Source organism: Akanthomyces muscarius, chromosome 5 (genome assembly GCF_028009165.1).
Source record: "Akanthomyces muscarius strain Ve6 chromosome 5, whole genome shotgun sequence".
Lineage (NCBI taxonomy): Eukaryota > Fungi > Ascomycota > Sordariomycetes > Hypocreales > Cordycipitaceae > Akanthomyces > Akanthomyces muscarius.
This window is the reverse complement of record NC_079245.1, coordinates 2,587,596-2,611,011: the sequence shown is the minus strand read 5'-3', so window position 1 is coordinate 2,611,011 and position 23,416 is coordinate 2,587,596. Positions and strand designations below refer to the sequence as shown.

The 23,416-nt window shown below is 54.1% G+C and overlaps 4 protein-coding genes across 7 annotated transcripts; 2 read left to right on the top strand and 2 right to left on the bottom strand.

The window, feature by feature from the left end:
- Window positions 1-4,006: 4,006 nt before the first annotated feature.
- LMH87_010169 (uncharacterized protein) lies at window positions 4,007-9,181 on the top strand (the record flags this gene model as incomplete). 2 transcript variants are annotated; one of them, XM_056197286.1, is made up of 8 exons in its annotated part: window positions 4,007-4,043; window positions 4,244-4,270; window positions 5,069-5,385; window positions 5,503-5,526; window positions 5,710-6,152; window positions 6,401-6,578; window positions 6,965-7,802; window positions 7,860-9,181. In XM_056197286.1, the coding sequence occupies 8 exons, from the start codon at window positions 4,007-4,009 to the stop codon at window positions 9,179-9,181; spliced, it is 3,186 nt and encodes a 1,061-aa protein (XP_056054351.1). The 2 variants fall into 2 exon arrangements, with proteins under 2 accessions (XP_056054351.1, XP_056054352.1); XM_056197287.1 differs by having other exon boundaries at window positions 6,866-7,802.
- A 2,270-nt stretch (window positions 9,182-11,451) lies between these two features.
- LMH87_010168 (uncharacterized protein) lies at window positions 11,452-14,953 on the bottom strand (the record flags this gene model as incomplete). The annotated part of the gene is made up of 2 exons (XM_056197285.1): window positions 11,452-14,344; window positions 14,391-14,953. 2 exons carry the CDS (start codon window positions 14,951-14,953, stop codon window positions 11,452-11,454), a joined length of 3,456 nt encoding a protein of 1,151 aa, XP_056054350.1.
- Window positions 14,954-15,707: 754 nt separating this feature from the next.
- On the bottom strand, window positions 15,708-20,357 carry LMH87_010167 (uncharacterized protein; the record flags this gene model as incomplete). 2 transcript variants are annotated; one of them, XM_056197283.1, is made up of 8 exons in its annotated part: window positions 15,708-15,883; window positions 15,982-16,598; window positions 16,659-17,985; window positions 18,034-18,459; window positions 19,255-19,422; window positions 19,593-19,639; window positions 19,729-19,733; window positions 20,334-20,357. In XM_056197283.1, 8 exons carry the CDS (start codon window positions 20,355-20,357, stop codon window positions 15,708-15,710), a joined length of 2,790 nt encoding a protein of 929 aa, XP_056054348.1. The 2 variants fall into 2 exon arrangements, with proteins under 2 accessions (XP_056054348.1, XP_056054349.1); XM_056197284.1 differs by lacking the exon at window positions 19,729-19,733 and adding an exon at window positions 19,711-19,719 and having other exon boundaries at window positions 20,338-20,357.
- A 1,175-nt stretch (window positions 20,358-21,532) lies between these two features.
- On the top strand, window positions 21,533-23,290 carry LMH87_010166 (uncharacterized protein; the record flags this gene model as incomplete). 2 transcript variants are annotated; one of them, XM_056197281.1, is made up of 4 exons in its annotated part: window positions 21,533-21,754; window positions 21,966-22,495; window positions 23,078-23,190; window positions 23,271-23,290. In XM_056197281.1, the coding sequence occupies 4 exons, from the start codon at window positions 21,533-21,535 to the stop codon at window positions 23,288-23,290; spliced, it is 885 nt and encodes a 294-aa protein (XP_056054347.1). The 2 variants fall into 2 exon arrangements, with proteins under 2 accessions (XP_056054347.1, XP_056054346.1); XM_056197282.1 differs by lacking the exon at window positions 21,533-21,754 and having other exon boundaries at window positions 22,011-22,495.
- Between the last annotated feature and the right edge of the window lie 126 nt (window positions 23,291-23,416).

Sequence of the window (23,416 nt, the reverse complement as noted above, 5' to 3'; positions counted from 1 at the left end):
AGCACCGGATCTCTGGTTGGTTGACCTCTCCAATACTGAGCTGCAACCTCGATACTACGGTCCGCAGCTGTGAATCGTGAGAAGTTGAAAACTTGCAGGTGACAAAATTCGGCATGAGCAGTCTGTCACCGCGATTGGGCTTGCCAACAGCGAGGCACACATCTGGCAGGCATCACATACTGCCAGCAAAGTTGTCGTGGGGGTTGTGACCAGTCACTTGCATTTTTGTGTCACAGCTAGCCCTAACATACTTGTCGCGGTTGATGTCCTACGGAATTTGCAGGACCGAAGGAAGGAGACACTCCTCCTAGGCGAGTCTGTGGCTGGCTGCCCGCATGCAATGCGCATGCAGTAGTACCACTAGCAGCAGCAGCTCAAACTGGGACATGCGCACACGCACACGCACAAAAGCTTGTCCAAACAGGACGATTAGGGTTATTGCGCATCGTCGAGGGGTGGTTGGGCAGGCAGAGGGGCACTGCGCAGGGATGGCGCAGCTGCTCATAGCCACGGAGTGACAAGAGCGAGCAGCAGTGGCATCAGCACCCGCAACACCGAGTCTATGCAGTATGGGAGACGAGCAGGAGCGGAGAGGGGAGCTATGACATAGTTGTGATCCTGGGTTTTCCGCTGTCGACTACCCCTCACTTGCGCAGGGAGGGTTGGTGATTGACAAATTACCCCTCCATCTTGAAGTGGCTAGAGGAGGGGCTAGGGGTCTTGGACGGATGTGGACCGGAACGAGACGGGCGCCCATCTGGTTGGTAGCGAGAAAGCTGCACAATGCAAGTGAATGGATTTTGCCTGGGCCGCTGGGTTCCTCTGTTATAACTAACATGACGTTGCATGAGCCGGCTGGCGTGGCGTGTGGATTTGCGGTGGGCCAAAGAACGAAGGGAGAATTGGGACAAAAGGCAGACGGTAGAAGAATTGTCAAAGGCTGGGAAGAAAACTTGCGGCATTGGGAATAGATGATCTGATATCTGGGATACGGTGAGTCTGTGCGCCATATGCTGGCTGGCAATGAGAGAGGCTGGAGAGTTAGAGGTGGAGGCGGTGGGATGCGAGTGGGCAAATCTAATTTTGAAAACTGTGATGGCGAGAGGGTTGCCTAACAATGCCCGGATATTCTCAGGGCTGGGACTTACAGAGGCGTTCGAGTCACTGAGGAGTTACCAGTAGTTGACAGTTGCAAGGGTGTTGACAACGGGCTATTCAGGAGATGGGGTCGTTCGCCGTCGCCCACTCCACAAGAGCCGGCCAACCAGCGCCAGAAAGCGCCAGCCAACAATAGGCAGCAGGAGAGATAAAAAACCACAGCGACTGGAACTGGACTTGGCTCCAGAGGCGCGGGTTCTGCTCCACTCCGCAACCGCCTTTAAAAAGTCGGTGAAGCTGCGTCTCGGTAGAGAGAACATTCCAGATTGATGAGCAGTGGCGAGGCTCGAGAGGGGAACATTGAAGATTGAAAAGTTTGGCAGCAATGGCTTTTTACTTTTCGAAAATTAACCCAGAAACTGAGACAGTTAGGGCTGGCAGGGAATATATGCAGCAGCCAGCAGGCGTACATGTACATGGCCAGTTAGCAGGCCGCTTGGCCAAGCCGCCCATGTAAGTGCATGTGCGTATGCACGCGCAGCCCTGCATTACATACAACTAGTTTGAAAGAGAAAGAGGGCGTCTGGCAGGACGGGGCACCCCTGGGGAAAATCGCAGCTGTCCATCTAGCAGCAATCGCGGCAGGGAACGGGAGACGCTTGGCCCAAGTGTGAGATTTGCCCTGGAGGCTCGTTGTGAGTGGCCGGTTGGCGTGTATTCACACGTCTGTAGAGGGCTGTGGGCGGTGTCGAGTCCGCTGCTGGGGGTCCGAGACATCTGCACGGTGGTGCAGCGCGCCATCGGGATCCAAGCCAACGAAGTTGGTCCTAACTTTTAAAAGCAAGTCCTAGCGGGAAGACATGACGTTGCGCCCCGAGTCAAACTCAGCAAATCCTGGCCATTTATAGGAAAAAAAGAAAAGAAAAAAAAAACATCTGCGTACGCTAACGCTGGTCGGCCGAGAGGGCCTAGCGAATAAACCCGAGTCTCTTTCTGGTTCTCTTCATGTTCCCTGTCCTTCACCGTTGCATGAGACTAGTTAGTTTAGTTATCTAGCTGAATGAGTCTAGCTTGCCAGCTTTGCCTGCCCGGGAGGTACGCACTGGTAGCACTGGTAGGGACGAAAAGAAAAGCAGGGATCTTGTTGACTAGCTCCAGAGGCTTCGGGGCGAAGTGTTCGGCGGCGTATCGGGCTAGATGGGAATATTGGGGCCTGGGGAGGAGGTTGGATAGGTTTTCAGGGTCAAGATGACTCGATATCTTTTAATCCCTCGCCCCAGCTCGAATAAAAGCGTGGCAATGAAATTAGTGAAACAAGTCACTGATAGTATAATTATAAACTTTTCTGCAAGGACCAGATGCAGGATTTTCGAGTCAGCGACGAGCGAGCTTGACTGATCAGTTGGCCACTGATGAACAGGCCTAGCGTAAACTGGTTCGTTGGCATAGATGCCTCAATGTTGAATGTAACTTGGGCCAAGGCATCTAGCCGCCCAAACTCCCGCTAATAAATGGAACAAAACAGTCTCAGACTAGGGACTTGAGATGCGACCCCGTTGCCAATGTCTCTGTGTGCTTTGCAATTCATGCACGAGATCTTTCTCATGCCACCTTGAGTTAGGCCATGTGCGCAATGAAGGCTAAGGCGAGTCCGGACGGTCCTCATGCGAACAAAGCCTGTGTGCGTCTGTCTCTGTCTGTGTGTGATATCACACTGCTGGGAAAGGTGCCTTGCAGGACAGGCCCCTGCGTGCGAAAAAAAGTGGTTGGGACGGGGGCTTGCACCTGATCTCTCCATCTGCGAGAGCAACCGGATATTTAGTTATGCCAATGATCTTTTGAAGGAAAAGTAGCAGTCAGGACGTCTTTGTGCAGTTCTTTGACTGCAGCGTGGAAGAGCTGCACTTGCGAACTTGTAATGGGGACCAGCCTTGTCTTAATTACTTAGTAGGCTCTGGTAAGATTTGTCAGAGTGTCAAAGGTCAGAGGCTTCGAGTCCATGCTGCAGCCGGCTTGCAGTTAATCCCCGGCATCTCTAAAGAGATGGTTCATCTTAGCAGCTTGCTGCCGCGAGGGCACATTACCTATGCGCCGCATCTCTACAGCCACAACAAAGCCTCTTGATTGGGTCGGCGCAACAACCTTTTTCTTCAGAAAGAAACTTGCTGCCCACTCCTCTCCCGGAGCTCGTTCGGCGCCCCCAAAACCCACCCTGGGACTAACTAAACCCCAAGCATGTAAGTGCAACCAGACCAACACCGGGCCACCCCTGGCCCGCTCCTACTGAAGAGAAAAAAAAAAATAGAAGGGCAGCCGCCCCAGTCTGTTAGCTCGGGTGCCTGAACCCAACTGGCTGCGCGAGCCCCCATGGAGCACCACTGACACTCTAACCTGTGGTCCAATGGCGGCGCGCCAGCAGCGAGCAAGGAAAGCCGCAGAGGCAGAGAGGGCTGGCAGCCTGGCAGCGAGTGAGAGATGCTAGCCTGCCCCAGTTGGCCGCCTCCACCCGGCCGCCACCGGTGACAGGGCTCGCTGGTGCGGGTATTCGCTGTTCTTTGGCTGCAGCACTGCGTACTGGCATATCAGTAGAGCTACGTGGGTTGGCTACGCATAGTTGACAAGAAGAGTCGCCTTGATAGCCCGGATAGAATAATTGAAACAAGACGCTTTGGTCTGGAAAAGCCTCGTCTCTGAGGCTGTGAGAGTCACACTTTCAGACGAGTCATCACCGTAACCTTTGCCCGGCTGGCGGCCTGGCAGCCTGGCCATGTGCCACAAAGCTTGATGCTACGCTTTGTACGGGAGACTACCTAGTTAGTACGGAGCACGGAGCACTGTCGTACCTGAGCAAGTACCGTACATAACTAACCAGTCTCTGCTTGGTAGGTACTCGCACAGAGGCTTGCAGATGGCACGCACGACAGGCCCCCGCCTCCACACAATTGGTCCGCAGGTATCCCTTGTAGCTGTAGCATTTTATTCACAACCCTTCTCTCTCGCCGTTTCTCTTTCTTCGAGTTTCCAATTATTCCGTCTCTTATTTCTAAGGTCTACCTGATTTTCCACCTTGTGAGTTGTGAGTTGACATACCGGCACCGCTGTCAAAACCTTGAGACACTTCGCCGCTGCGCTCTACAATTACCAGCAGCAGCAAATAGGGGTCTGAGTTTAGGTGAGTAAAAGTACACATTTGCTATTTCTTCACCAGTTTGTTTGAAAATCGGCCTTTATCCTGTCCCGTACCTTGCCCCTCCAAACAACTCACCACTCGTCTTGCCCAACTTTCTCAATTTCTTTTTTTTTTCCAACCATGCCCTGTCTCGCTTGAGCTTTTTTGTGCGGCGGTCTGCAGGCGGCCGGGGGCATGGGGCATCGACGACGGCGACACTGGGCGGCAAAAAAAAGGGACACGGCCAGGGTGGCTGTCGCACTATCTGGACACCTCGGAGGCTTTCATCAGGCTGGCAAACCAGCATCGACCGTATTCCAGGCCATCGACGGCAGCCAGCTCCCATCAGTGCGAATTGCAAAGCTCAGCACGGCCCAGGCTCTCGCAGGACCTGCTGGAATCTCTGGCGCACACTCATCATACACATTCGACACACACACCTCTGCCACACCCCCAAGAGGAAGTTGCCAAAGGCCGACGAGCTAGTCATTCAGAGCAGGTAACTTGCCTTGCTGCCGCCAGCTACTTAGCCTGAACCCCGACCCTGCCCATCCTTGCCTGGTTCGCTCACCCACCAACACCACGCAAGCCCACGCTGTCTGTCTAGACCTGGCTGTCCACAGGCCTTGGCTGGACCACCGGACCCCCCAAAGCCCGCGCCGGTGCCGCCCATCCATCCACTCTCCCATCCATCCCATCCACCCCGCCTCAACGTCGCCTCGTCGTTCCTGATTTCTCTTTTGCTCTTCTCCTCCTTCACCGCGCACGCTGACATCCTCTCCTCGCCCTTCATTCATGAAGGCAGGCTCTTAAATTCCCAACCCCGCGGTGCCAATCCGGCGTGTACGAGTCTTTTGCCCACCATGGACGACCTGCGTTTCCGACAGCAGCAGCAGCAGCAGCAGCAGCAGTCGTCGAGGAACGACCTGCCAATCTCCTCTCTAGTTTCACCACCTCGCAACGGCAACTCCAGAATGGCCATGCAGCAGCCGCCTCCCCACGACCATCGCGCAAATCTCCCTCGTCGCTTCACTACCGACTCCGGCCGTGTCCCGACTCTTTCCAGCATGACTTCGCCCACTAACGGTCCCGAGCTGTCGCACGACTACTCCTCCACCGTCAGTATTCCCAGACGTGCCCCGAGACTAGTTTCGCATCGCAAGCCTCGCTGCGCCGCCCTGGATGGCGCCAGAAGGCTTGCCCCTTTACCTCACGCTTACTGACATTGATGACAGCAAACGTTGCACAAGGTTCAATTGGTATGTGGTATTACCCGACACCATGTCTCTCGATGCTAGCCACCCGAAAGCCTCTGGCGCGCCACACCATCACCTGCCGAGGCTCTCTGGTTCTCACACCGCGCCACGCTGCCACACTCCCAAAAAATATGAAAAAAAGTATAAGAAAATGGTTTACTGACCTTTTTTGTCTCCTACACATAGATTGAGCAGAAGAAAATGGAGTACGAGAGAATTCGAGAGCAGCGCCGCCGCTTCGAGCTGGAAATGCAAAAGCTCGATCAGCAGTCGCGTCGCGAGGCTCAAGAACTCGCTCAGATGGAGGAGGAAATTGTTCGCCTCGGCGGCCACCAGTCCGAGCCCACCACGCCTCCCGAATATCGCGACCACAACTCGGGCTTCCCCTCCATGTTTTCGCGACCGAATCGGTATTCCACCTCCAGCCTCACCTCGCCCCCAGGCCTCTTCAACCGCCCCGGAAGGTCAGGCTCGCAGGTGACTTCTCCGCCATCTGGCCTCATGCAGTCTCGCTACGGATACGATGAACCCCTGCCCTCGCGATCCGTTCCCACCACTCGCCGAAACAGCGACGACGAGAAGGAAGAGGCCGTTCGCCAGGATCCTTCCAGCCACCGATCTGGCAATGCGTACGTCACCGTCCTCCGTTCTGCACCCCAATATCAGCAGGCCACAAATTTTTGGCATGCCCGAGTCTTTGCCCATGGTCATTAGCATCTGCCGAGTCGGTCGTCCGATGGATGATGCGCATGACGATGGGCACCTCTTTGCCAGCCAAAGCTCTCGGCAGCCGGATTTTTGTGTTTTGTAGATGGCAGCCAAATATGGAGCTGTGCCCGTGCTGCTTTCTGCCCTTGTATTCTAACATGAGCAATAGTTTCAACCGTTACTCGATGCCGGTTACCAAGTCCAAGAATGGATTGTATGAGGGCCACCACCTGGACCAGACCAACACCGCTCGATTCCTGTTTGGCGAGGATGAACCAAACGCCTTTCCGCGCCGCGATACTCCCGACCACAACTTCCCGACGCTTGTCCGCCGAGATGACCAGATCGTAAGTTTACCATTTCTATTTTGATGATTGAATCAGAAATCACATTGGCACAGCGGCAGGCGGGCTGCCGTTTACGCTGCCAGCTGGCGGCAGCCGCACGCTAATGCGGACTGTGCAAACGCCCACCCGTGACAACAACCAGTGCTGCTTGCTCAATTTTCTCCTCCTTCACATTGCAGCGCGAGCAAGTGCCTTGTATGCAATTGAAATTCTGTTGCCTTCCCTCCTTTGCCCTCTTCAACTCGTTGTCTTGCGTGCTTTCTGACCTTGGTGTGCTTTCCGTTCAGCTCTCTGCATCTTCTGCTGCTCTCGACCTTGCCTTGTCACCATCGCCAAAGCCTGATGCCAGCAGAAACTGGTCTAATGTTAACCGACACCGCGCGCAGCAGAGTCTCTCTTCTTTGAACATCAACGGCAGTTCCAGCCAGCTCGGTGATCTCAGCGCTATTGGAAGCCGCCCTGCTTCTATGCGACACTCCCTCGATCTCAAGTACATCCCCGAGACCGGCGACGGAAACGCTGGCGTCATTTCTCCCAAGAGCTCCCACGTCATCACAACTCCTCCCAAGCTTCAGAGCTCTTTTTCCTCCGGCGAGATACCGACTGTCAAGAACTCGTCTGCATCTTCCATGATGGCCAACAACGCCAACAACCATGCCCAGCAGCATTTCCACAACCACAATGCAAACATGGGAAGAATTCCTGCTGGGGCCATGCGCCACAGCCGCGAGCTCTCTGGCGACAGCTCCATGAACGCTGGCCGAGACCAAGTCGGGGCCTATCAGTCCATCCACTCTGCTTTGCAAGCAAGTGCCGCGCCCTTTGGCCCTAGCATGACCACCTCCGCGGCTCCTTTCAGCTCAGCGACCGCCACGTCCGCTTCCACAGCACCGGCCATGAATGGAATGAATGGCATGAACAACATGAACGGTGCTAACGGCTTGAATGGCATCGGTGGTGTAAATGGAATGAACGGATTCCCCGGCTACTACAACCAGAACGGGTACCAGAACAACGGCCCCAGTGGCGCACAATTTGGTGGACCAATGCTTGCAGCCGGCATGCAGCAGCTGAATCTCAACGGCGTTGCGTCGGGCAACATGTATCCTGTGCAAAACTTTCAGGGCTACAACGGCGTTCCATTCCAGCATGGATCTGGGACTCCCCAGCGAGACAGCCAGGCTCGCGTCATTCAGAACCGACGCCAGCAACTGGACCCTGATGGTAAGCTCATATTTCTTGCATTCGATCCTGCACAACGATCGGCTAACAATCGTACAGCTATGTCTCGCTACCAAAACATGCCCCTTGAATCCTTCCGTTCGCAGATCTACGATCTGTGCAAGGATCAGCACGGCTGCCGCTATCTCCAGAAGAAGCTGGAAGAACGCAACCCTGAGCAAGTTCACATGATTTGGCTCGAGACCAACCAGCACGTCATCGAGCTCATGACGGATCCATTTGGTAATTATTTGTGCCAAAAGCTCCTCGAGTTCTGTAATGACGATGAGCGAACTGTCTTGATTCAGAACGCTTCTCAAGACATGGTCCGCATTGCCCTCAACCAGCACGGTACTCGCGCCTTGCAGAAGATGATTGAGTATGTGAATACTCCTCAGCAGGTTCACCTCATCATCGAAGCTCTCCGGTTCCGTGTCGTGGAGCTCATTCAGGACCTCAATGGCAACCATGTCATCCAGAAGTGTCTTAACAAGCTCACTTCTCTCGACGCGCAGTTCATCTTTGACGCCGTTGGTAACAACTGTATCGAAGTCGGTACCCATCGTCATGGTTGCTGTGTTCTGCAGCGCTGCATCGACCACGCATCTGGAGACCAGAAGCAGTGGCTCGTCGGGCGCATCACCGCGCATGCTAGAATTCTCGTCCAGGACCCTTTTGGCAACTACGTCGTCCAGTACATCATCGACCTGAACGAGCCAACATTCACTGAGCCTGTTGTTGCTACTTTCCAGGGATGTATTGGACAGCTGTCGCGCCACAAGTTCAGCTCCAACGTCATTGAAAAGTGCCTTCGGTGTGCCCAGCCGCCGTCCAAAGACATGATTGTGGAAGAAATGCTGGCCCCCGTGGAGATTGAACGCCTCCTTCGAGACTCCTTCGCCAACTATGTCATCCAGACGGCCTTGGAGTTTGCCACCCCCCAGCTCAAATACCGCCTGGTTGAGGCTATCAGGCCCATTCTGCCCCAGATCCGCACAACGCCCTATGGACGTCGTATCCAGGCCAAGATCTCTGCCTACGACAGCCGCGGAAGCGCTGCATCCAGTGGTCAGGCCACTCCGGCAGACAACACAGGAGGACAGATCCCTCTGCGACCGAGCCATGCGAGGGGCATGTCTGGCACCATTGCGCAGAATAACCTCGCTGCCAATAGTGCTCCTTCCCCTGGCAATGGTAACCAGAGCTCTCGCCAAAATATGCCTGCTTACGGTGGTAACGCCGGAATGACTTCTGCAGCCCAAGTGCAGCAGCCCCCTGTTCAGCAGTCCCAGTTTGGTCAGAATACTGGCGCCCCCAACGGTTCGAACATGCAGTCGCCCATGAATGGTGGTGCAGAGAACATGGAGACTCGCTGGGTGTAACTTTATTGGTGACGCATATATGATTAGCTCATTGCTACCTGCTTGTACAACATGACGCCCCGGCAGTTGTTTCGCTTCAGCTGCTTCTTTGCTGAAACCGATGCTGCTCGCTCACGACTCTGATGAATTCTTTTACCACTTGTTTGAATAAAAAAAGCAACGCATCGATGGACAATCGCGCGCTACCGCGCCGTCGATGCTCGACAATGCACGGCATCTTTGAGGATGCTTTGTGTGTACATTACAAGCGGAAAAGGAAAAATACTTACGAGAAGGAAAACGGACCGCATCTGGAACGCCCCCGCGCCTGCGAGCCTCGACGCCGCTGTTTATATACTTTCTTTACGACGAAAAGGCGCCGCCCCCCGTGCAGGAGACGATTTCTTGCCATGTACTAGATCACAAGGATCGATATCGCATAGACACAGCACGTTCACATTATTTTGCTTTTTACAACGCACTCAAGGTACTCAGGCTCCTGCGTTTTGTGTCCTCTTTTTCTTTGTTTCTGCTGCAGAGTTGTGCTTTTTCTCTTCCTTCTTCCTCGGCTTGCCCTGATCTGCAACAACGCCAACACCACCATTCCTCAGCGCAAGGCTGATGGGTAGTCGATATTTGCAGTCCATTTGACGGCCGAAGATTTGATTTGTTGTCTTATTTTGATATTTGAATGAAACTCTTACCAATGTACAAACCCGACCATTTGAAGCTACTTGGGTGGAAACTTGCCTGGTCTGGGTGACGGGAGCTTCAATCTCAAGGTAAAAAGTGCGATGGGGGTACAGTGCAGAGAGCCCCCTCTTTTCCAGTTCTGGCATATTGTATGATTGTTTAGGTATAGGGAAGTAAATATATATATACAAATACCATGAGCATGCTGCGAATATGTGTATGTTGGATACCGAATTCACGACCTCGACCTCGATCTTGGCCTCAGGGTCAGTGCTTCGTGAACTTGCACGCAGACACAGCGGCCCGCGGCGGCAGCACGCGGCCTAGACCTCTTGTCAATGTCCTAGAATTTGGACTTCTTTTATGCTCCGTTCAAGACCGGGCGTTGCCCAATTGACTTTCAACTCCGATCCTAGTACTTCAGAGGCCGTTGGCCACTTTTGCGGCTCGAGTGACAGCATCTAACGGACCAGCTTCAGAGATGCCTTTTTTTCCTCTTCGCTCCTGCTCAGCCACAATTGCGCCAGAATGAAATGAAGGACGCCCGAGCCAGGCTGGTGATCCAACCTGGGGCTGCTTTAGGAGACTTGCGCGAGAAGTCGGCATCAGAGCTCGCTAGGAGCGAATCGAGTCGTGAATGGGTTTCATCGCGTTGGTGAACAGCCTCGGCAACTGAAACTGTGTCGGAGGCTGGGTAGGCAAAATCTTGTGGATGGGCAGCGTTCCCCGGGGTCTACCTTATGCGATACACCTTCTGCTGGCTATGGCGCAGTGAGAGAACAAATGCGTGGAGAGAGTAAAAGGGAAATCACTGAGATGCCTGGGATGCTGCTGTAATGTTTGAGCTGGCAAGGGATGAGTGGATGGCTGAGGCTACAAGCAGGCAGGGCAAGAAAAGACGCTGGTGCCAGTTGGCTATAGTCAACAGAAAAGAGGAGAAAAACAAGGAAAAATAAAAAAATAAAACGAGAAAACAGACTGGAGTAAGACCGCTCCGTAGAACAAATCGATGAAGGAAATAATAAATCGGTCATTCTATTCGTCTTGAGAAGACCAGCCTGCCTGTACTGTAGGTGTTGCGGCAGCGAAAGAGCAGCCCGCGATAACCAGTTACATTCGGCCTGGCAAGTCCTCTCTTTACCTGAATACCTTGTCGAAATAACGATCAAGGCTAGTTTATGTTACTAGCGGATATCGAGACAACTACAGACATAAAAATGCTGCCAAAAAACTGCATGGCCAAGAGAAGGGTGCGGACCGATTACTCTCGGTCGGTTGCCACGCGATGCTATTGATGGGGGAAACCCGGGCAGATACGTTTCTGTTTCCTTGGCTTCTTTTCTTAAAAATGTTTTCAGGGCGGCAAGTTTTTAGTTCTTTTTCCTTTTTTACCTCTTGGGTTTATCTGCTTTTGGCTTTCTTTACTTGTGTAGGCGAGGAATAGCAAAGACGAAGTTGAGAACAGAACGCCGCACTGTTGGGCCATGAGCCGCCGGAGATATTTGCGGCATGCTACCAGGTTCGGCATAGTAGAAGGAAAAACGGAAATGAGTAATATTAGAGAAAAACTACCACGAATCTATATTACAACCGAATTGCTAGACAACACTGTTGCGAATTGGTATCCAAGAATTGGGCCACTCGGCCGACGACACTGGAGTTTTGGCCTCTATATCTATACCCAGGGCCTTCTTCTGTCTACTAGTTTGTTTCCGGTCGACTTCTCGCCTCTTCTCTAGCAGCAGCTCCATCAGAGAGAACGCCTCATGCTCCAGAAACCGAGGCATATGCGACTCCAATAGCGCACACAGAGAGACAATCGGCCGATCCTCCATGTCCCGAAGTTTCACCTCGGCGTACGGGTCAGCATCGTGTCGTAAGAATGCCTCCATCACTTTGATCCAATTCTCACAGCCCTTTATGTAGCGCAAAGTCGTCGCCGTCTCATCCTGCTCCTGCGTACACACAAAGTGCGATGCGGCAGCCGCAAGGGCCGCTTCCCACGGCGTCTGGCCCTGGTATGCGAAGTTTGGACCCGCGCCGCCCGCGAGCAGCGTTTCTATTCTCTCTGGGTCAATGCCTGTATCGGGCATCGCGGCCGGCGGTGCGACGGTCCGCATGAGCAGGTGATGGCCGACATCATGATCTAGGACGTTGGCGGACGCGTCCTTCGTCGCAACGTAGTACTTCATCCCCGCGAGGGACGCCACGTTGTAAAAGCTGGTGGCGGCTTTCATGGGAATGAGGCCCGGAATCGCGAGACAAAAAGACCAGTGTTCATGGTCCGTCCCTACTTTTTGGGGGGTCGGCGCTGCGTCTTTTGGCTCCTCCCGTGCTGTGCCGCCGAAACGGGTCTCTTTATACGACATGTACGAGGCGGCCAGCTCGTTCTGTGAGAATGCTGGCGTGGCTCTTGACGGTCTACTTAGAGACTGGCGTGTGCCTCGGTTCACTGTACCAAGAACGCCGCTCTGACTCGCCATCACAGACGCGCGGTATGATTGTAGATAGCTGTGCAGCTGCTCTGGTGTCTCAGAGGGACTGCCGCGCCCCTCGGATGGTGCTTCGGCTGTATTGCTACTCGTGTCCGATAGGTCGTCGACTTCATAGACGGCGGCGCAGTCGCCGAGCCGCCATTGATAGGTAGCGGCGAGGTCTAGCTGGTCAAACAGCCTGGGGAATCCTGCACCGATCTCTGTCTCCGCGTCTTTGGCATATACAACAGCGTTAGCGACGATGCGCATGTCAAACGGTCGCGCGGGGCTGACGTCTAGACCCTTGAGGTGCAAGATGCAGGACTTGAGAAGGGCAAGCGATGGGCTGAAGCTCGTGTTGGCCGTCTGCGCGAGAAGCTCCGCCCACACGTCTGGCTTGGCGATCCAGTCAGAGACGGTGCGATGCAGGAAGAGTACTTTTCCGTCAGGAGCCATGCTGGAGTATTTCGTATCGTGTGACTCCAAAAGCCCAGCGCAGATGCTCTTTAGTCGAAAATTCATGCCTTGGCATCGCGAAGCCTTTTCGTCGATTGTGATTTTCAGCATTGGCGCTTCTTCTGCAAGTGATTCGTCTTCCTCGTCGGCAAAAGACAACTGAAGAAGGGTGACCTTCTCTGGTGACAGTTTTCTGGCTGTGATGAATATCTGAAGTATCTGCGCGGCGCGTTTGTAGTCTTTTTGGGCTATAATGTATGTGTATAAGTCATCGAGTTCGCCAGGGAGGTCATACACTTGATGCCGTATGTCTGCAATGCTGCCATACGTAGGTAATTCGTGCACTAGTGAACGAACAACAAGCTTCACCCATAAAAAGACCCCTTGAGATTTTGTAACAACTTCTTGGATCAAATGGGAAAGCTCCGCAGCTTGAGGTTGTGACAGCTGCTGCATGCGCGGGTGGCGGTACAGGGAATCGAGGACGTAGTGACTCAGGTCACCATGTGTCAAATCCTGCAACCGTAGGGTGGGCAGCCCAGAAAAAGATTCTTCAAAAACTCGAAGCGGTCTGCTTGAGAGGCAGAATTTGACATTGCGAATCACAGCGCACTGTGTTGTGAGGCGAATGATGTCCGAGTGATCTGCGCCATACTCATCTAGGCCGTCGATAAAGAAACACAGCTTGGTTGACTTGCCGAGATGTTCAAGTACCTTTTGGAAAACCTCGCTTAATGCGTCAACCGTCAGAGTCTCTGGTTCCGGCGGCAGAAACGAGGAATCGTAGGGCAGCCTTTCTTCAAGGGCAGCGTTAGCGCGCGCTGACCACATACCCCAAACATCCGGCATGACCTGGCGCATCAAGCTGCGGTGCCGCTGCAAGATATCAAACAAAAGCGACCTGAGGAGACCGAGCTGAGACTTTTGATGTTCGCCGCCGCTGTTCCAAAAGAAGAAGCTGTAAACTTCGCAAGGACGCCCAGCAGCCCAGGTCGCGAGCTCCTGCTGCGTCGTCTTGTTCTCATACAGGTACCGCATGAGGGTCGACTTTCCACACCCCACCTTACCGTTGATCCAGTAAATGCCGTCGCCATGCCGGAGCCAGTCGACAAAGTTGCTCCAGGGCACTTGTGCGTTTTCTGCGTCCTTGTAGATCCAGTCAAAGGTGCGGGCGTGCGCCTTCTCCACGCTCTCGCGGCGGTCAACCATGGTCGCAAAGGAGAGGCTTTCGAGGACGCAGGTCTCGCTGATGACAGTACGCAACTCATTCTCCACTCGCAAGTTTGTGACTCGTGGCTCTTTGCAGTTTCTGGCGTGTTCGGGCGTTTGCAGGGAGCCGACGCCGTGGAGTATGTCGCCCACTGATATCCCAAAAGGGTCGTCGTCGTCGTCGTCGTCTTTGTCGGACTCGTCAAGCTGGAGCAGTCGCTGAGATTGAACTTGCATTTGGGAAACAAAAGCGTCTTCGCTCTTGTAAAATGAATCCAGCATGCACGTCGCAAATTTCTTGAGCTCGTGCGACGTCTGAGATCGTTGCCCTGCAAGCTGGCCAAAAGCGCCACTAGTTGTGTAAGCCAGTGCCATAGAAAGTTGACGATCATGCATACCGAATTGATGCAAGCATCTGAAATTGAATATCCTTTCGAACATGCCATAAACTATCCTCCAAAGCCTCCATTTCTTGCCTGTTCCACACCGCGCGGAGTGCCGTGTGAAAGCCAACCCAGGCCCGGAACTCCATCATCGCAGGCTGCTGCTGGTTGTCCAGCGCTTCCAATCCATCGGCACCCAGGAGCGACCGCCATTTATCTGGCTGCGCTTTCTTCTGCGAGAGATGCTGTTTCGTGGCTTTGGGTTTCGTCTTCAACCGAGTTAGATGCGCGAGCAGATCCTGCGCCGCGCCCACGCATCGCGCGCACAGCGCCTCGAGCGCCTTGTAATTCTGCGTATCAGTGGTGTGCTTGGTGGGTGCATATCTCGTAGGCGCCTGTCGCTGGAGGCTCTGCTTCAGAGACAGTAAGTCTCGGACGAGGACATCGACGTCTATGCTGTCGGTGAGTGAACCGTAGGCGGGCTCGTACAACTTGGGTGCCTGAGACAGTAATTTGCTCCCGTACTCGGCAAATCGCATCAGCGTGGACGCGAGAGAGAGCGCTGCGAGAGCATCCATGACGCCGGGTCTATGTTCATGCTAAGTGGCGTACTTTTCCTCGCTCAGCCGTCGAGCGCACTGGTAATAAATCCTTGGCGACACGAGGCTTTCGGGGACCCATGACCAGCATTAGATGAAAAAAAGATGTTTGTGACGCCTGCAACCAACCGATGGCTCGTGCCTGGGGTGAGGCTGAGCTCAAGGAGGGAGGGATGGCGGGGTCACCCGAACAGCCAGGCGTGTGTAGCAGGCGCGCCTAGTCGGTCGCCATGCTGGTGCAATAAATGAATGAGTGACTAGTGTAGGCAGCCATGTCTCATAGACTTTCTGATGATGGGCAGGCACACTCGCAATAGTCTTATACCGGCGCTCGTGCGTCGACGCTTGATGGAGGCTCACCGAGTGCGGCGAGGAAATATGCAAGTGTTTCTTACATTTAATCCACTGCTATACAAAAAACATATAAGCAGCTTAAATACTATGTGAGATGATGTTGACAGAGAAGAATACATTTTTCTTTTCTCCTATGCAACTACGTTTCTAGCACATTTCTTGGTGTTGTGTTATCTAGTATGGCCGTTGATGCAGCATAAAGTCACTTTGCGCTAACAGTACGTCAGGTCACTTTGGCGAATTACAGTCCATGTATTGCCGTGGTATTTTCCATTCTCATCATCACGTTAGGTATCATACATATCCAGGTTTCTTCGCAAAAAGTTAAATCCACAAGATCCACGGCTCGTAGACTAGACACCCTTCTCCGGCGCCGGACTTATTCAGCCAGGCGCAACTTCTTACCAACATCGCCACGGCGTCTCGCTTGCACGGCCGCTCGCTCAGAAGGCTTCGTCTGCTCCACGGTATCGGCGGCGGCTTCCGCCTTGCGCGCCTCCATAGCCTCACGGGCTTTAAGCGCCTGCAGAAGCATGCCTGCGTCGAAGAATCCGTCTGTAAAACGTCGTAATCGCGTTAGCAGCTGTACAAAACAGATAGAGAAAAAAAAAGAACGGTAGCAGGAGAAGGTGCAGATAGTAATATTGACTTACATCCGCCTAGTTCATCGTCGTCGCTGGCAGGCGTGCTGTCGTCAGCCACGGCAGACTGGGACTGCGCCTCGGCAGCGGCGCCCTTGATGGGTTCGGTGCCGGTCAACGGACGGCCGCGGTTCTTGACGCGGCTCGCGGTGCTGGACTGGTGCGGGCGGGCCGATTCGGCCTCGCGGGCGCGGCTGACCTTGGCGGTGGAGGACTTGCGGTTGGAGAGGCGCAGGACGCGGCGGATCTCGAGCAGGTAGCTCTCGAGGGCGGCGACGAAGCGCTTGGTCTGGCGATGCTTGGAGGAGACGCAGATGGAGATGCCCTCATCCTTGATGATGTAGCCGATGCCGAAGCCCTCTCCCGACGTGGGACCAAAGCCGAAATGGCGCAGCGCCGGGTTGCCGCAGTTGGAGGTGGACAGCACCGTCGTGTTGAGCTTGTCCCAGCCGCTATCGGCAAAGAGCAGAGGTAGCTCTTGATTGGAGGAGCCGCGCGAGCGGGAGCCTGTGCTGTCGCCACGGCCACGCGTGGGGCGCGCGACTTCGACGGCCGCATCCGAGGCGTTGGAAGGTTCCTCGCCGTCAGAAAAGGCATCGCGGGGGCTGGAGGTGCCGTAGCTCTCGCCGCTGGACATGTCGCTATAGAAGCCATCCACATACTTTTGCCAGACGCAGTAGAGGGCGTACAAGTGTCTATCGCATCCTTCGGCCTTGGCGCACGTGCGCGTGTTTGCGGTGTGCTTCTGGCAGGCGGCCCTGAGTGCCTCCAACTTCTTTTCGATGGGGTTGTCGCCCCAGAAAGTCTGTACAAAGTTGACGGATTCATCGGTCACGGGACGGACGGCCTCGGTGCGGCCGTGAAGGTAGACCTTGGTCATGGCGGGCTCGTAAGTGCATTCGACACGTCCGTAAAGACCGTAGTATGCTGCCTGGAAGGCCATCTGGACGTAGGCATCAGGGGAGAAGCCCATGGAAGTGATAAAACTCTTGCCGTAGGTACCAAAGTCGAGGCACTGGAATTCGTTTTGCTCAATAAGATCGGCCAGACGAGTCTCGGCGAAGCGGACAGCGATGCTCAGTTCAGGTTTCATATCCCAGCTCAGCTTGCGAGGGGTAGTGTTGACGTCGCCAAAGCTTTCAGGATCGCGTTTGGAAGGATCAGGGCTGGTGGAAGTCCAGAGTGAAGGGGCCTGGCCGTTAATGGAGCGAGCAAATCGAAGAATAGTGTCCGTGTAGACGTCGCTAGCGAAGCGCAAAACAGTGTGGCCGTCGACACCGGTGTGCTCAAAATTGATGCCGGCACTGCCGTTCTTGCAGACGATAATCTGCAGCTTGTCGTACCATCTGTTCGTACAGGTACCAATCTGGACACCGTTCTTAACCTCACTAGTGCCGCAAAGCATGTTTTGACAGAGATCCGCGACGCTGGTAGGCTCGCTGTAGTCGAGGCAAAGAGCAAAGAGCGCGGAGTCGACAATGTTGAGACAGTCGGCGTTGTTGGATTCAGGCTCGCGGGTCAGAACATCTCTCAGTCCGGACCAGACCTTTCGGTTTTCTGTGCTTAGGACGCCAATAGCACCCTTGGCAGCTTCCTGAATGGGAGTCTTGACAGCATCGTCAATGATAGTCTGCAAGTTGACAGCAATATCGCGCTCCGTCATAATGGCGTCCGAGTTGTCGTCGAGGATATCGAACCAGTAGACCTGGCCGTGGCACATGACAACCATGTGCTTGGAGTTGGGGTCCTGCTCAATCTGGCAGCCGGCCTCGGTTGGAACACGAGCAGTGCCGAAGAGGCGAGAGAACTGGTACATGCAAAGGGGGGTCCCCTTGATCATGTCGGGGGGGAGCTCCTCCTTTCTGACAGCGCGAATAAATTCGAGCGCCGAGACGACAAGCGACGCCGCACGGGTAACCTGGTTGTTTCTGGCTGGCGTGGGATCATCTTCGAGCAGGAAGAAGGGGTTTAGGTTCAGGACAACAGGATTGTCATAATTGAGGTATGAGTCGTACCCTGGGTTGTTAGTTTCAAGTCTGTGCAAAATGAGTCAACTCGACTTACAAAACTGCTCAATGTAGCTAGTCTTTCCCTGAGCGTAGTTCTTGAGTTTCTCTTGCAATTCCGGGCCATCACGCCGCAGGAACTCGTCGACGGCTTGCTGTGTGTCCGAATGCTCGCGCGCGTTCTGGAGAGGCTTCAGCGCCTCGATGTATCTGCGGCACGTGGAAGCGAGCTCGGGAATGGGAAGCTTGGGTAGTTTGTCCTGGCTGGCAAAGGTGACGCCGCCTTTTCCGGATTCGCTCGACATTGGGAACTTTGTGTAGACGGAAGGCCGCCTCTCCGAGTCCGAAGGTGGAGTATTGCTGTCCTTGCGCAAGTCCCCGGGCTTGAGGGTATCGGTTGCAAGCGTTCGTGGAGTACTAGCGAATGGCGAAGGCTCGACAGCAAGAGTCTGGCCGAGAGGCTGAGGAGAGATAAATGTTCTAACTTCAGTCGACATGGTGGCGGTTAGTTATGAAGTGCTGGGTGGTTGTGTATGGTGCAGTAGATTGTAAATCCGCGTTCTTAGGAGTAGAGGGGCGAAACGGTGGTGCAGATGTTGAGACCGCGCAGGGCGGTACGGTAAAAGTAGTGACAGTCTTGAGTGCAGTAGGCCGGCATGTCACGTTTGAGGACTGGTGACCAACAGAGTCTTGGTAGATCAAGACTGCGATGGAGCCAGTGTAGATGCGGCGAGTTGAGGCACGACTGAGGTTTTCAGGTAGTGAGATGAAGTGAGGTATGGGGAGGAGGGCAAGCGGTATAATATAAAGACAGATGGGCACGAGCCCGGGGAGTGAGATCGGATGGGATGGGGGTGTGAAGGGGTGCGGCTCATTACAGGGGGGTGGTTTGAGGCTGCATCCCAATCATCGGCGGGCGTGGACAAGGCACGATCGGGACGGTTATGGGGAAGACGCTGTATTAGAGCGAGGGGGGTAGGTTCTGACCCGGGAGAGGCTCGCGAGGACAAAGTATGCCGAGTAATACAAAGTCATATCAGAGCCAAGGGCCAAGGGGAAAAAAGGTAAGCATGGTGAGGGGTGTATCCGGGGCGTGGGTGAGTGTGAGTGGATGACGGGCTTTGATGATATTTCGGTGGAGGAGGACCTGGAGCTCCGCAGGCCCGGCCGGGTATGCATGGCATTTTGGAGCCTTTCGGGATGCCGAACGACGGAAGAGGTCCGGAGAAAGACAACTTCGGGATGGAGAGCCTGGGATGAAGTAGGCAAGGCAACTTACCGAGCAAAAAGTGGTGGTTATCGCAACCGCGAGGGGTTGTCGTCCTGTGCCTGTTCGTGACTGCGTCTTTGGCTTCTGGGGGCGTGCAGCGCGTCGGAGATGATGGCCAAGAGCGGACGCGCGATAAGGATGCTGAGAAGGACGATGCGGTGGTGTTGCGCACAGAGACTGGCGATGGGAGTCAGCCTAGTGCAGAGCAAGGCTGGTGTGGCCTCGGAAGAGAAGATGGGAGGAGGGACACAGTCAGAACGGCTGTCGCGAAGTCTGGCATGTGGTGGCAGCTGGCGGCAGCTTGATGTGTAGTCATTTGTTAGGCTGCGGGTGATGGGAAAGCTTACAGTGGCTGAAAGACGGCTGCTGGGCTGGCTGTCTGGGGGTGCTGCAGCTAGCGAGAGTTAGTTTGGCTGAAGAACAGGCAGCAAACTAGGCGCTGAGCAGCTGGGGTTGGCGTCTCACATGGGACAACTGACTGACTTCAGCTATACTACGAAGCGAGGTTCGAGGCGTCGCAGAGGTGTGTGTGATGGTGGTGGTAGTCTGCTGCAGTCGCTGTAGATGGAGATGGCTCACATGCACTGGAAATTGTCGCAACGCACAGGGACGCCCGGATCTGGCAGCTGCAAAATGGCTTGCTGCGGAAGAAAGCAAGTCCAAAAATAAAATGTGTGGTGTGTACTTTTGAGTGTGGCGCCCGTAACGTATCGTTCGGTATAGTAGCAAAAGACAAGGTCGTAACTGGGGGAGGGTCTTCGATTTCCTCAGATCGTTCAACCAGCAAGCGTCTTCGCTTTATTATGCCTGTGTCTCTGACGCTATCACTCTACTCAACTAGGGCTACAGTCTGCTCTGTTCGGGCGAGTGGATGTTTCGGCTCAAGTCCCCAGACGAAAAGGCACCAGCACCGGCAAGGTTCCACTTGACGTAGCATCGCCAGCTTCCCGTCAGGCCTCGTCTTGCCGAAATTCTTTGTAATGGTCTATATACGAGTCTTTCGGTGTCCTTTTTGCAGCTTTCGATTCCAGCTCTTGTAGACCTCTTTCTCGCTGTGCTGTGCTAAGCCTTCCTGAAACTCCCCTCACCCACCAACCAGATTCTCGACGCATCCCTACTTGAATGACCACGGCAGCTTATGGCTCCATATAATATTACTCTCCTTCTCACTACCGAGCGTAGAAGCACTGTACCGAGCCTCCTAATCATACACCCCTCGAGGTAGCATCTACTCGCACACAGACAGAAACTACGCGCATTATGTGCCTCACGTTGAACTTTTCAAATGCGCCAGCAAAGGGCGTGTAACAATACTCGGTGCTTCCCCGCTATGGCTCCAAGCCTGGAATTGCCCTACCCTCAAACGTAACCATGCTTTTGGTCTCTCCCACAATTAAATGCGGCCCATTGCCGCCTGTCCTCCGACTGGTCCAGTGGCAGCCATTCGATTTACCTGCGCTTACCTACATATCGTTCATCTCTATCGCCAAAATTGTAACTAGCGTGGAGACCAAAACGGCCGGGCCATGTCCAATCTACAGTGTGTTTGCCGTCAGCCTATGGAGCCCTCCGGACGGGCGGAAGCCTGCTATAACGCTGGTACCCTGGCAACTATTCTTCTTTGCTGCACTAAGTCGGCAGCCAGAGACAATAAAATCGTAAAGGAGAATTAATCACGGCAGTACCTGCTTCAAAGGCACGGAAATCTTTTGATCGGCATCACGTGCCTGGTAAAAGCAACACAGGGTAGGAACCCGAGGGAAGGCTGGCCTGCATGAGACAGCGCCGGCGTCAGCGCCGACCGAACGGCTCAGCCGAAGCCTCCTTGAGCAGGCTCTCTCGGTGGGCTGCCGGAGGTTTTGCCTTCTTGGCTAGCCATGGGGCAGCTCTGCCAGCAACTAACTACACGTGCCACGCCCTGACACTACCTCGACTAACGTGGTACACCGCCGTGACCACCGAATTTTCGCGATAGAAATAATTTATGCTATAGAAGCCATAAATAGGCAAATTGCTGGTGAGGTAGGAAACCAGTTATTAATATATGTGCTACCCCCAAAGCACAGTTCCCCAAGATTTCGCCCTGCTTATGGCCAGAGGCTAGTTACGGAGCGAGCCACAGTGCTGTTCACCCTCTATTTTACTAGTGTGCTGGGCTAGTGGCGACCGCGGGGAATTTCGTCTTCGAATGTAGTTCCGAGTCTACACCACAGAGGCACTGCTGGCCGGCCTGCCCCTCGCAAGGCCGATTTAGCTGCAGCTCCGGGCCGCATGCCACAGCGCCATCATGCCTCCCAAAGCATCGACTGAAAAGACCGAGGGGCCATATTCTGATGCATCCAGCTCTTATTGGCCAGAAGGATGGGGCTGGGATCGTTATAGCGATCCAAATGAAGACATTACCGTCCTTTCCGTGGAGGAACAGGAGAAGATTCGAGATGGCATCCGCGATGCCATGGGTGACGATGGATTCGAAGAGCTGATGGATTATATAATTGAGAAAGAAACGGCAAGTCGGGAGAATGAGCAAGATTTGGCCAACGCGCCGCCTCCAGAGTACAAGGTGCCCGACTACCTGAGGCAATGGCGTCGACGCTGCAACGGCGGCCCTTGGGGGTTCTATGCCTTTCGCGCTGCGCTGTATGGCCAGGATGAGAAATGGGGAGAGTTTAAGACTCGCTTTGACACTATTGTTAATATCCCCTAATCAAGTCATACAGGACCACTACGGACAAGAGTACGAAGAAGTTACCGAGGCACGTAAGATGTTCACCATACATTGGATCGAAGACGGACAACTAGCTGGAGCAAATGCCGACATCTTACGCGAGCGCTACACCAAATTGAAAGAGGACCAGGAGGTGAAAGGTATACTTGATCTTGGCATGTTTCTATGCGCGTCTTCCGATGCAGTAGATTCTGTTCTCTCGCCAAATGAAGATGATCTACCAACCATCGAGACTCTGGCCTTTCGCGACGAGGCACCGTTCTTGCTAGCAGTCTTGATGGAAAACTCTATGAATCCGCATGGCGACGACGAGCCGTATGATCCCGAAGATCCGAACAACGAGGCAAACTGGTACAAGCCCGTCTTCAAGGTGCCCATTGAATTGCTTGTCAATGAGCTCTGGAAGACTATGGAAAGCCCTACTATGGAACTTTCTAGAATTACACGCAATGTTAGAGGAAGCACGGAACTGGGAGGAGAACGTCTAGAGGTGACTCCGTTGGACGAGCCATATGAACACTGGTAGGGAGCGGGACCAACACCACGGTCCATTCAGAGGAGGAGAATGAGGTGAGGCTGGCAAACTCTGAGAATTTTGCAGACTATGCAACTCGTCTCGATCAAAACAATCAGCTGTAATGAGCCTCCACAGTGATCTTGCAAGATAAAACAACTTCGAGTTGACCTGACTCTGTCGTCTCTCGCGTTTTGAGAATCTTTGTCCCGCGAGGTCATATGGGCTCAACGACATGTACTGGCATCCCCAGATCTCGACTCGATCGCTTTCTCAGCGGTGCTGTTCCGCCCTTGGGCTTTGGAAACGCGCTCACAGGCTGTGCTTCGTCCCTCGTCTGTGGAAACCGCCCAAACCGTGACACCACCGACGCATAATTCAGGTAAAGCTTGCGATAGTGTAGATCTTTCTGCTCACAGTCCTCTGAGTACACGTCTCTTCTGGAGAGCTCGAGGCGATGGTGCCACCCCCCCACCATAACTCAGTCAATCCATCTTCAGTGCAATTCTCATCTATCGCCCCTCCAAGCTCGGCGCTCCCCTTCACTTGCCTCGTGAGCCTCGAGGGCGGTATAAAAGGAACATCAACAGGGTCCCGCGGGCTATCGACGATGATCTCCACGGGCACTTTGAAGACAGACTTGTACCACTTCCCCTCGTCATTAGGGCCATTCGTATCGTACTCGTCTTCTTCGTCGCCGTGGGTATGCACCTCAACTGCCTCCATTACAACGAGTAGAGATGGCGCATCATCGCGCCAGAATGCTGATTTTGTGTTTGGAAGGTTATCGTCTTCAAGTGTAAGCAACGACTCGACGGTTTCCGGAGACGCACACAAAACCTGCCGTGATCCATGCCAGCAGGTGTGTCCTTGTTCTTCCTCACTTCAGTATGCCACCGATGCAGATTCTCCGCAGACGCCCCATCCAG